The following is a 12,907-nucleotide window of genomic DNA, read 5'->3' on the forward strand; positions in this document are numbered from 1 at the left end:
AAGCTCTTCCAACGCACCAAGTATTCTCTGATTGTCCAGAGCTTCCTTTCCCTGGTTGCCAAGATGGCTTCCGTTTCCAAAACTAGATGCTCTTCATCATCAAGTGGAGGCAACTCCACAATTGTTGTAACCTGTGGCCCCAACACCCTTTTGAGGCATGAAACATGGAAAATATTGTGGATCGTGCTTCCTGGTGGTAGCTTCAACTCACAAGATACCTCTCCAACCCTCCTGATCACCCTATAGCAATGTTTTAAAACTCCGACTCCGGTTCAGAAACGGCCAAGGGTTGGCTCCGACTCCGACTTCGACCTAGTATCGACTCAGCCAGTTTGGTTGTAATGACTCGGTCGTTGTTAAAAATACATTAAATATTTTTTTATTTATAAAAAACATAATTTTAAAGATTTTCATTCATGTTTCCAAACACAAAACTTTAGAATATAGAGAGAAGATAACATATGATCAAAGTAGGCTCATGAATATATCCATTATATCAAAATGGCACCCAGTGCACTGTCCAATACAAAGTTCATACTTAGCCACCAATGCCAAGATTCTTTTCTGCCTCAACCCAAGGACAATCACTAGACTACAACAACAATAATACCAATTCTCTGCAACCAATCATAGCTTCCCAAATGATAAGCCAATGAATTGATCAACAAATGTCTTCAAATTTGTGCCTTTGCTACAGGACGGCTTGTCTCATGCTTCTACCTAGACTGCTGGAGATGATTTCAAGAAATCTGCCCCTAATGAAGTCTCAAAACCCTTGATTTAATTCTGGTCAAGCTCCAGAACAATCAGAGGTAAATATGTATCTATTAGTCCATTGCCAGAACATTTGCCTTTTTAAAAACATTGTATGGCTCAATGCATTGTTTCAGTTTTCTAATTCATGCCACTAGGATAACCATACTTCGGCCTTGTAATTTTCAAAACTTTCTCACAGTGATAGATTACTTTAGGGCTATAAATATGCAATAAACAACAACCCAACTGTTGATATGTAGGAGGCGGAACAACTTTTGACAAATGTGCTTTAGGATTTTTTTCAAAGAGCTGAGCCGACCGGGTTGTTACCAAGTTGACTGAGTTGTTACAGAGCCGACTCGGTAAAAACCTAGCCGACCCGTAAAATCATCGTTGCAGCTTTTCGGCCCCCTTCTGTTTCAGAGTGGACTGTCAGTATGGCTACAATCGAAGGTACACCAAGTCACCCTCCTCAAAATGCCTCTCAACCCGATGCCTGTCAGCATATATCTTCTGCTGATTCTGAGTTCTCTGCAAATTATCGTTAAGAGCCTTGAGTATGTTTTGGCTCTCTAGGATCAAATCTTTGGCCTTTGGGGCCCGACTGTCTCCAAAAACGATGTCAGCAAAAGATAAAGCATCATAACCATATAGAGCATGGAAGGGAGACATACCAATGGACATATGATGTGTGGTGTTGTAGCAGTACTCTCCCAAGTGCAACCATCAAATCCATGCCCTTTGTTGCCATGTCACATAGTTCCTGAGATAACCCTCTAGCCATTTGTTTACCCTCTGTCTGGTCGTCGGTTTGTGGATGGTAACTAGTGCTCAGGGTGAGCTCTGTGCCCACTATCCTGAAAAGCTCCTGCCAGAATCCCCCTATAAATCGGCTATCTTGGTCATTGACTAGAGTCTTAGGGAGCCCATGCAGGTAGAATGCCTCCCTAAAGAACAATTCTGCCACCTAAGAAGATGAATACTGTGTCGGAATGGCAAAGAAATGTGCATACTTGGTCAGTCGGTCGACCACCACAAAAATGCAATCCTTCCCCTATACTGAGGGAAGCCCCATGATGAAGTCCATAAAGATACTCTCCCATTTCCCCTCAGGAATGGGGAGTGGCTACAACAATCTTGCTGGATGGGTCAACTCCCCCTTGTTCCTATGACAAGCCTCACACTCCTGAACATACCTCAATACGTCCCCCTTGAGGCCCTTCCACGTGAAGCGTTCTCTCACTGCCATGTAGGTATTTCTGAATCCCTGGTGCCTAAGTAAAGGGGAATCATGATATGCATGAAGGATACTCTCTCTCAACTGTGACCCCGAAACCAAAAATATGCCCCCCTTGTAGTATATAACCTCGTCCATCACCCAGTAGCGCTCAACTGTATACCTTCCCTCCAAGACCTTGCATGCCCGACGATCCTTAGAGTACTCCATTAATAGCTGTGCCTTCTAGTCATGGCAAATGATCATGAGTGAAAGCCCTGCAGGTCTCCTAGATAGTGCATCGGCTACCACATTGTGCTTCCCCCGCACATACTCGATATCAAAATCATAGGCCTGCACCTTGCTGACCCATCTCTGTTGTCTATCGTTGAGGCCCTTTTGCCCCATGAAGTGGCAAAGACTGTTGTGATCTGTCTTCACCCGAAACCGGTTACCCACCAAGTATTGTCGAAACTTGGCCAAAGCATGCATAATGGCCAACATCTCCTTGTCGAATATGGAATATGACCTCTCATGAGGTAGGAGCTTCTGACTCTGGAAAGCAATGGGGTGCCCACCTTGGGACAAGACTGCCCTGATCCCCTCACCTGATGCATCACACTCCAATGTGAAGGGTTGTGTTAGTCCAGGAATACTAATACCGGGCAACAACTCATCACCTCCTTAAGGCGATCGAATGCTGTCTGAGTTCCACCTGTCCATGCAAAAGCCCCCTTCTTTGTCAGATCAATGACGGGTGTTGCCAACATTGAGAAGCCCTTAATGAACTTCTGGTAATAAGTGTATATGCGCAAGAACCCCCTCAGTGCTGTCACATCTCTAGTACTGGCCAATCCCGAATGGCCCTGATCTTCTTATCGTGCACCTTGACCCCATCTGCGCCGATGATGTGTCCCAAGTAGAGCATCTCCGTAAGCCCAAACTGACACTTGGACATCTTGGCGTAGAATTGCTCCTCCTCCGAGATATGTAACACCGCCTCTAGGTGCTGCAAGTGCTCCTCCCATGTCTTGCTGTAGGTCAAGATATCATCAAAGGATACTAGCACAAATCTCCTCAGTTGACCTCTGAAAAAATGGTTCATGCATGACTGAAAGGTAGCAGGTGCACTGGTCAACCCAAAGGTCATGACCAATAACTCGAAATGCCCATAATGACATCTGAAAGTTGTCTTCGGAATATCCTGATCCCTCACCTGAATCTGATGATACCCAGACCACAAATCTATCTTAGAGAAGTATTTGGCTCCTCTAAGCTCGTCCATCAACTCATCAATACATGGAATGAGATACCGGTTCTTCAATGTCTTCTTATTGAGTGCCCTATAGTCAATGCACATGCGTAGAGTTCCATCCTTCTTCTTCAGTAGCACGATTGAAGAAGCGAATGGACTAGAACTCGGTCTGATGTGGCCCAAGGCCAATAACTCCCTGATGGCCCTCTTAATCTCATCCTTATAGGCTTGGGATGCCTATAGGGTGTAGTAATGATTTCCTGCACACTAGGCTCCAACTCTATAGTGTGCTCAAACCCCCTGTCAGGTGGCTGCCCTGGTGGTATATCTCCAAAAACTACCGGATATCTGTCTAGTATAGCCCGTATATCTGGGTGTGGCAGCTTGGTTCGTCCCCCAACCTTTGAAATCCTCAGCTCTACTGCCCATGCTATGTCCCCATGCCTCAAATCAGCCTCCATCTTGTGGGTTGAGACTCTTTGTGGAGGATATGAATGCATGCCCCGAAGAACTACTAGTTTACCATTTGGCCCGGTAAACTCCATCTCTAGTTTCCTCCAGTCAGTGGTAACTCGGCCAAGGGAATACAACCATTGGACACCCATCACCACATTGGTGTCTGGTACGTCCACCATGAAGAAATGGTCTGTCATCGAATAGTTCCCCATGGTCACTGTCAAAGCGGGGACATATCGAGTGCACTGCATAGTTTTGTATCCTAGTATCAGAACTGAAAACCCTTCAAACTCTGCAGTTGTGATGCCTCTCCTCTGGACCATCTGGGCATCAATAAAATTGTGGGTGGCCTCACTGTCTACTAAGACTGAGACACGTTGCACTTGCACTGTGCCTTTGATCCTCATGGTTAAAAATTTGTGAACCCCGCACAAAGAGGATAGGACTCCCCCGTATGGTGCAAAATATGCTCCCCCATGTGGTGGTGGTCCCCTCTCTACCGGACGCTCGTTGTTTCCCCCACCATACTTCATCTCCACCTCATCCTCCTGATCGCTATTCGAGAAGACCTCGATTAATGGGCCTTTCCCGCTGTGCACCGATGGCCCGGTGCCCATGGATCTCAACATGTAAAACACAACTTCCTCCTCTTGAGGTCTCTCTTGGTCTCATTGTCTAGCTGCCCCTGCCCTTGGACTACTCTCTGCATTGGGGGTGTTCCAGTGTCACTCCCCTTCTGGGGGTAGGGAGTGCGTGGTGGAAAGGTTGTCCGAGTCTTGGGGATGCCCCCCCTCAGGTCTCTCGTACAAGTCACAACCTCTAGTAGAGTAGAGGGTCTGTGTGACTTCACCAGTCCACGCAGTGGCTCTGTCAACCCCTCTACAAATGTGTATACTTTCCTCACGTTCGACAAATACGGTACCATGACCGAGACCCTCAGGAACTCTGAAATATAATGCTTTGGATGTCCTATCTGCCTGAGTTGGGTCAACTCCCTGAAGTGAGCCTCCAGATCCCTTCGACCAAAACGCTCCACTACTCTCAATGTGAAATCCTCATAGGATGTCACGCTGGCATGATCCAGAGTGGACAAGCCATGAAACTACCGTTCGTGTGCCTCCCCTCCAAATGCAAAGTGGCCATTTTAATGGTCTCCACCTCTGTCATCCTATTGAGCTGGAAATAGGTGTCCAGCTTCTCCACCCAAGCACGTGCTGTGCACTTGGTAGTGCCATCGTATGTGCGGAAGTACATCTTCCCAATGGTGCGCTGCAACTCATAGTTCTACATGCCATGGCTTGCATAGCTCCTCCCCTTCTCATTTTGCTTGAGCTGGCAAAAATTTCTGAAAGATAGTGCTTCTTTGAAGTTTGCTCCCATGGACTGCCACTCCTTGAAATGCTCTCCCATAAGCGATTGATCATCAAATCCTCCTGGTTCACCAGGTGCCAAAGGTAGGAAAGAAGGTAGCGTTGCTCTAGTTGGCCCACTAGAGGATGATGGCTGGGCAGTAGGTGAAGGGTGGTCAAACCATTGAGAGCTAAGTTGCAAGAAACATTGGAGAAGGGTCCATTTTCGGCCGGAAACGAAACGGAAACGAGGAAACTCGTACAATACGGCCTGGAAAATGGCCCGTTTCTCGAGGAGGAAAGGTGACCAGTATGGCCGAAAACGTGTTTACAGGCCGTACGGTGGAGTTTCCTCTTTTAACTTGACTTTTTCTTGTATTTTATTTTTATTTTTTTGCTTCTAATTTTTTATTGGGCGACTAAAATATCTTCTGGATACTTCCAGATGCCTCTCAAGTTATAAAAAAGAGGATTTTTTTGAGTGGGGCAGCCTAATGTTCAAGCCTATGGCCCTAGTGTTGATATGTAGTTCATGGTAATGTTAAATTCTTAAAGTAAGAGTGACATTCTCCTTTATTTTTCATTTTCATCCTTTTACTTAAATTTTTAACATTACCATGAAATGACTCAGGATGTTTGAGAGTTGTTTCGCCCTCATTGGATTTCATTTGGAGAAAGTAGAATTTAAGATCTCACTCAAAATCCAACAGGCTTATCTATTTTTCAGGATTTCAGGATTGGGGGGATTGCAATGTTTCCATTGGATTTTGTCATGTATTAGGCTATGGAACTTGTATTTAATCAAGAGAACCAAGCCCTCTATGCAGGGGAGACTCCCAATAATCAAGAGCAAGTAGGGTACTAGGGTATGGAAGTTGTATTTAATCAAGAGCACTAAGGTCGTTCGACTATGTAGGAGGAGACTCCCAATCAAGCACGAGACAAGAAATTAGAAATTTCTCGTTACTGATTTTGGATATTGCTATTTTCATTATGTGATCATTCATGAGTAAATGTGATGTAAATTTAGAGACTTATAGTTTATGGATTGACAATTGACAATTTAATGATAATGTAATAAATTAGAATGTATCGTATGTGCTTTATGACTGCACATATTTGTTAAATGTCCTATATATATATATATATATATATATATATATATATGCATTTCCCCATTTCCAAAATTTGGGGGGGTCAAGTTTTGTACCCATGCTCGTTTCAGAAACTCGTACCCATTTCCCCGTTTTGTGCAACTTAGGTTGAGAGGCTCTTGAAGTCTCTCCAAATAGAAAATCTCGCTGAGTGCTTAGTTCCCGGTTATGTATTTTGATCTCATCTAACATCTCTTTCTGCCCATTTGCCAAATCATTCAGGGCCTTCAAGAGACTGTCAAAGGCCACCTCCTGTCTGCTCTTGTGCTCCCCCATGCCCTCTGCTATCACCGCCTTCCCACGGTCCTCCGTGTCTGGAGTGATCTCTAGCTCCCTCTCCTTGCTCTGATACCTTTGCCTCCTGTAGGTAATATTCTGTTTGTCCTCCTCACTCATAGAAAAGTCCCCCACGGGCTGAGCCTAGATCTGAGCTCTGATACCTAAGTTGCACGAAACGGGGAAAGGGGTACGAGTTTCCGAAACGGGAAGCGATACGAAACGCGACCTCCCCAAATTTTGGAAACAGGGAAACGCGAATATATATATATATGTGTGTGTGTGTGTGTGTGTGTGCAATCATAAAGCATAAATGATACATTATAATTTATTACACTTAAACATTAAGATTTAATTTACATCACATTTACTCATGAATGATCACATAATGAAAATAAAAATATCGGAATATGCAAAAGCAACGTTTATTATATATCCAAATCTCAAGATCAGCCTTTATTTATATTAATATATGAGGCTGCAAGTACAATAAAGACTATAAGGCTGCAAGAGAGAGATCCAAATCAGGATTTTTTGCATCCACATCCCATTCTTTAGAAGGACCACTGTTGTATTGGGAGTCTCCTCCTACATAGTCGAACGACCTTAGTGCTCTTGATTAAATACACGTTTCATTCCCTAGTACCCTACATGATCTTGATTATTGGGAGTTTCCCCTGCATAGAGGGCTTGATTTTCTTGATTAAATACAAGTTCCATACCTTAGTACATGATAAAATCCACTGGAAACATTGCAATCCCCCAATCCTGAAATCCTGAAAAACAAATAAGTCTGCTGGATTTTGAGTGAGATCTAAAATTCTACTTTCTCCATATGAAATCCAATGAGGGCGAAACCACTCTCAAACATCCTGAGTCATTTCATGGTAATGTTAAAAATTTAAGTAAAAGGATGAAAATGAAAAATAAAGGAGTATCACTTTTACTTTAAGAATTTAACATTACCATGAACTGTATATGCCTCAAACTTCCTAATGAACTGCATATCAACACTAGGGCAAAAATTCATTTTTATAACTTTAGACACACATCTAGAAGTCACTAACATACCCTAAAAGTAAATTAAAAAACAAATTAAAAAAAAAATTAAAAAAACACAAGTTAATGAGGAAACGTGGGTTGTACGGCCCTGAAACGCGTTTCCGGCCGTACTAGCCACGTTTCCGTTTTGGGAAACGTGGCAGTACGGACGGAAACGTGTTTCACGGCCGTACCAAACGTGTTTCCACGTTTCGTACCCGTTTTCGTACGGAAACGGACCTCTATGCCACATTTCCTGCAACATAGTCTGATACCACTGTAATGTCCCAAAATAGGAAAAACAATGATATGCAAGTAAATAACAAATTTTCACCACAAAAATTTCAATGCAATTAGAATACACCCATAACAATCAGAAATATGGAAGCAGCAGAGCCATTTTATTATAAACTGGTGCAAGAGTACAAAATATGGAAGGAATACACCTGGGCTTGCGTCAAAGGCAAGCAGAGCAAAACTTAGGTGAAGCAATGACAATCCAGAGCTACAATCAATTGTCCAACTGCTGGACTGCACAATCCCCAACAATTTTGCATTGTCTGCTGCAAATATATGGCTGAAAATCCCAACTCCAGTGCTTAAAAAATTTTGCAAAATTATATCTAGGCTTCTCAAGCAAAACCCACAAAATCCCAGATATGGTTTGGCCTGGTTTTGACTTCCCAAATCGACCCCCAAAGAGTCCTACGCCCTCCAGAACTGCTGAAGCACACTGACTGTCAATACACTAGCAAAATCCTCCCAAATACTTCAGAAAGGTAGCAATCATCTCCACTAATACTTCCTTTTTTTTTCTCCTGGCAAAGAACAACTCCAATGGCCGAGTCTCCACCTCCCATGTGTGCCGAGTCTCCTCCTTTTGTGCTGGCCCAAGCACTGCGAAATCCTTACTGAAGGAAGCTATCACCTTCAGCCCAAAAACTCACCCAAATGAACAACAAATCACCAAAGCTTCTTTCCCAGAATTTCTCCCCACAATAGCTCCTGTGAAGGATGCAAAGGATCTCAACTCAATTTCCCCACTGCGTCCTCCAGGAATATGCACCACAAGAAAATTTCCGAATACAAATGCTGGAAATCACATTGAAAATCACCTCCGGAAGATTATGGATGAACCTCTCGAAGTCCCCCGAAGAAAGGGTGAGTTCTCCGCTCGGACAACTTGTGCTAAACAACAAGTGACCCAGCTAATCAGCTCGAGCAACTAAGAAGAAATTCGATATGCCAAAGAGTGAAATGAGGAGTGCTTCCTTCCTTTTATAGATTTTGTGGAACTTTTTCCCTGCTTCATGGGTTCCTCACCAAGCCTTCGATTGTCCCTCTCATGCATTTCGAACCATTGGCTTAGGGAGTGTGTATATCCTTTTGTGGGTGGCTCCACATGCTACTAACAAAATGCCAAAATATCTTATTTCTAACTCCGAAGTCTTCTAATAAAAATTGAATGGGACCCAAAATGTAGTCGATAAATTCTATTCCAAAATAATTTAGGAAGGGACATTACAATATCTGCCAAGTGCAACTTAGCAGTCAACAGACTTGACATGCATAAAAGCTTTTGTCGCAAAAGTAGAATAGGAGATATCCTTTCAGATGGGGGATCCAATGCTTTTGCAGCCTTTTTTCCATGGTTTGCATTTAAACCAAAATCTTGTAAATTTGCCCACTAGGACTGCCTCAGCATAGAAAATGGATTTTCTTTTGGGCTTTGCAGAAGTGTTTCTAACATTTGCAACATGTTCCATTCTTTTGACAAATCTGTGCATTGGATTGGCCATTGTGTTGTTGGACTTTTTGACAGTGGCAGCCACCATGCTCCTGAATGCAGCAGCCTACCTTGAAATTAATTCCTGGCCAGAGGGTCCAGGAGACCAGGAGAGGAGGGGGAACCACTCCGCCCCTACCCTGCCGCAAGGGAGGCCTTTGGCAGGAAGAAATACTCAGCAGAAACCCTAACAAAGTTTAACCCGGTATCCCTAATTGTGATCCTGGGAGCAGCAGAGTACATAATAATAAGAATTAGAATTTAATTCATAGGAAGCTTGTTAGATTATTTTTGCAGCTTTTTTCAATTTCCATATGCAAGAACCACCTCTCACTCTAATATTTCCATCACTGCTATACATGTTTGACTATGGTTGACTTTCCATGCCTAAGATGCCTTTTAACTGACTTGTCTTTAACATTAAAATTCAAGCATAGTTGCAGCCAATAGTGGTTTATTTCAAATGTGGGATAGACCTTCTAGGCGGAGTGGATAATCTCATCACCAACTTCCTCCATATGAATAGCCACACTTGAACCTTGGTTGACAGCAGAGATGCCTCTCAGGAAGAAATATAATGGGGGACCCTGTTCCACTCCTTTCAAGCAACAAAACAGGTACTTCCAAATTTATTAAGGATCAGGAGGGACATCCTAATTCCAGCAGTACTTCCAAATTTATTAAGAATCAGGAGAGACATCGTACTTACGGTAGATGATTGGCAACACCTTTAGAATTGGACATGGATGCTTTCAAGTTTGCAACTTTAGCTGACCCCTCCATTGATGATGTTTTCCACTCGGCTATGATATACAGACATGCTATAGAATCCCAGTTATCTTTGATCTTCTGCAGCTGCATCACACTGATATTTTGTATCTCACATTCTGAATATGACAAGAGATAGTGGACTTTTTTGACATTGTTTTAACTTGCTAGCATCACTGAATGTTATTGTTCTTCTCTGGACGTTGATATAACTTATTTCTCTGTAATAAAGGTTTTTCTTATGCCAAAGAGTATTTGGTGGAAGAAGCTCAAAGATTTAACAGATTACATAACTTGTTCTGATTTAACACTCTTAAGTGCAAAATGTTTATCATGTTTTACTTACCTATATGGAGTAAATCATTTCAGATTGAGGAGGACGGCATACAACTCATGTGCCTCCCACGGAGAGGAGAACTTGGTCGTTTGGATGTTTTAGGTGCAAAGGCTCTGCAACTATTGCAGAAGATATTGTATCCTATTTCTTGGTATTTTTTTCTCTCTATTTTTAGAGATTTTACAAGAAAATGTCTACAAGTAAATATCACCTAATATTGTTATATTATTTCTACAGGTTCATTGTCTTCTTTCTTAACTTCTTGTGTTTGGAGATGCTCTAGACGCTCTATTACTTTCATTACCTGTTGAAATTTAGAGTTTTATTGACCTACTTTGGTTATGTGTGGACATTAATATCGTTTCATCTTACTTTGCTTCATTTTGTTTTGTTTTAGAGGCTTAGTTTGGTGTTATTAAATTTATACCTGATTGTGATCCATAGGCCACGTGATCCTGCTAAGGGATTTCAGTTTGAAGATAGTCTAGACTGTATTGGGCTCTCTACTTCCCAGATTTCTCAGCTTTCAGAAGCATATCTTCTGGCACATGCTGATATGCTGCCAAATAATGCTGTTCTGTCTATGCAAGTTTATGATCCTCGTGATACACCTGCCAAACAATGCAAATATCTTCCTCGAGTGTCTTCTGTGACTCATGATGACCAGACACAATGGAACCCTTCTGTAGTATCTAATATAGGGGAGTCAGGTGGTACTAATGCAGATATACAGACATTGGGGAAGAATGAAAATGAAGAAAATGTCAATTTATCAGGGGGTAAATTCACTTTCACCATGTCCAAAGAAGGAATTCAAAATGCACGTAATTCTCATGCTATACATATGGAAAACAAGACATTATGGGATTCTCAGAGCAAGGGTCTCTTTGTAGATCCCCCTTTGACTGAACATCTACTTAGCCAGAAGCGTCACCAGCAGCGTGTAGCTTTCTTTCACCTAGATGATCACCTAAATGAAGAGGGCCTTGGAAGTGTGACATTGGAAAAATACCAAGAAGGATTCAGCAGATCGTGCCCAATTCTTCTTCTGAAGAATGATAATAAGAGTTCTTCAGCTTGTGGGTAAGTAGAGCTTCCTCTGTTTCATTGCAGCAAGGTATTTTTCATGTACATAATTGCTTTATAAGTAGAAAACATTCCTTTTGCTTAATATAAATATAGTGGGATTAGAAACCTTGGCTTCAGACATAGTGGGATTAAGCTTTACTGTTTTTTCATTTGATTCTACTTTGTTGCAATGATTTGAAAAGTGAATATCTTTGATTTATCTGCTTTTTACAAATTGCCATCCTTTGTAATACTAAAACAACATTTTATAATTGAAAATCATTCAATTTCACCTGACAATGTGTGGCTATGGAGATGGACATTGTAAGTTAGTCATTCGTAGTTATGAGTTTCTGACCATTCAGTTGTAAGTCTAGGATTTGGTGCTATGGAATCTGGATGCATAAACAACTCAATGGGTTTATAAATGATGTACTGATTTTGCAGGTTTGAGAAATCAGAGATGAACCTACATAGGTCCTAACTTAATCTTTGTAAACCCTTTCTCTTGGCCTGTCACTGTCGCATCATTCTGATGATGTATGCACTTGGTAGAATTTGTTGCAAAATAAGTTCAATTTGTGGTCACCTTGACATGTGAAATTGTGAAGGAACGTTGATGAAAACAGTGTTGATAATTTTGGCGATATTCGAAAATATCGCGATATTTTCAAAATTTCGGCAAAATATCGGCTATGTTTAAAAATCTGAAAAATTTGATTTTTTATGCTTGCCGATATTTGCCGATATTTTGCCTATATTTTCGCCGATATTGCCGATAAGATGTTTTCTGGACCCTCGCCGATATTTTGCCGATACTGATATTATCACATTGGATGAGAATTTGAGATTCTTTTAATGATGGCCACCATGTTCTTTTCAGCAACTATGATTTATTATGTAAAGGAAGAAGTATCATCTATTAAAGCAAGTGTGGGCAACCACAAAAATATCACTATTGCATCTTTTAATTAAAAAAGCATGACCCCAATTATGTCTTTGTCTCTCTGTGATTGAAATTTGATGACAGTGACTCTGTTAGGCCATCTTTAATAAGACCTTTGCTTTCAAGGGAGAGGTTATTTGCCCATAACTATTGGTTTTCTCTTAGGTAAATGTCTATGCACATTGACATACACACACCATTTTCTGCACAAGCAAAACTCGTTTCTCTGTGGAATTTGAGAAAGTCCTTGCATACTGAATCTTACTGATTGACCTGTACACAGTACGTATATTTCCTGCCTGAGGCGACAAGGTACTTGATGGATTATATCATACTAGCTTTGCATTCCAATGTGTGAAGCCTCTTGTACGTCTGATGATCAACCATCAAGATCTTCCGGGGAATTTCTGTTCTTAAGAAGTTATGTTATCATGAACAACAGAAACATTTCCTATAATTCTTTTAGTTGTGTTACAGTAGATGAATTTTATACAGAATT

At 41.7% G+C, this 12,907-nt stretch overlaps 1 protein-coding gene across 1 annotated transcript in view; it reads left to right on the forward strand.

The window, feature by feature from the left end:
- The window catches only part of POP1 (ribonuclease Ps), a 258,593-nt gene that overhangs the window by 164,649 nt on the left and 81,037 nt on the right, over window positions 1-12,907 (forward strand). The window contains exons 5-6 of the mRNA XM_089416212.1: window positions 10,427-10,545; window positions 10,839-11,477. Coding sequence (XP_089272338.1) covers window positions 10,427-10,545; window positions 10,839-11,477 — 758 coding nt within the window. The remainder of the gene's footprint in view (window positions 1-10,426; window positions 10,546-10,838; window positions 11,478-12,907) is intronic.

This window comes from Pinus tabuliformis, chromosome 3_2 (assembly GCF_031772625.1).
Source record: "Pinus tabuliformis cultivar Carrire ecotype Pingquan chromosome 3_2, CPIR1, whole genome shotgun sequence".
NCBI classification, from domain to species: domain Eukaryota; kingdom Viridiplantae; phylum Streptophyta; class Pinopsida; order Pinales; family Pinaceae; genus Pinus; species Pinus tabuliformis.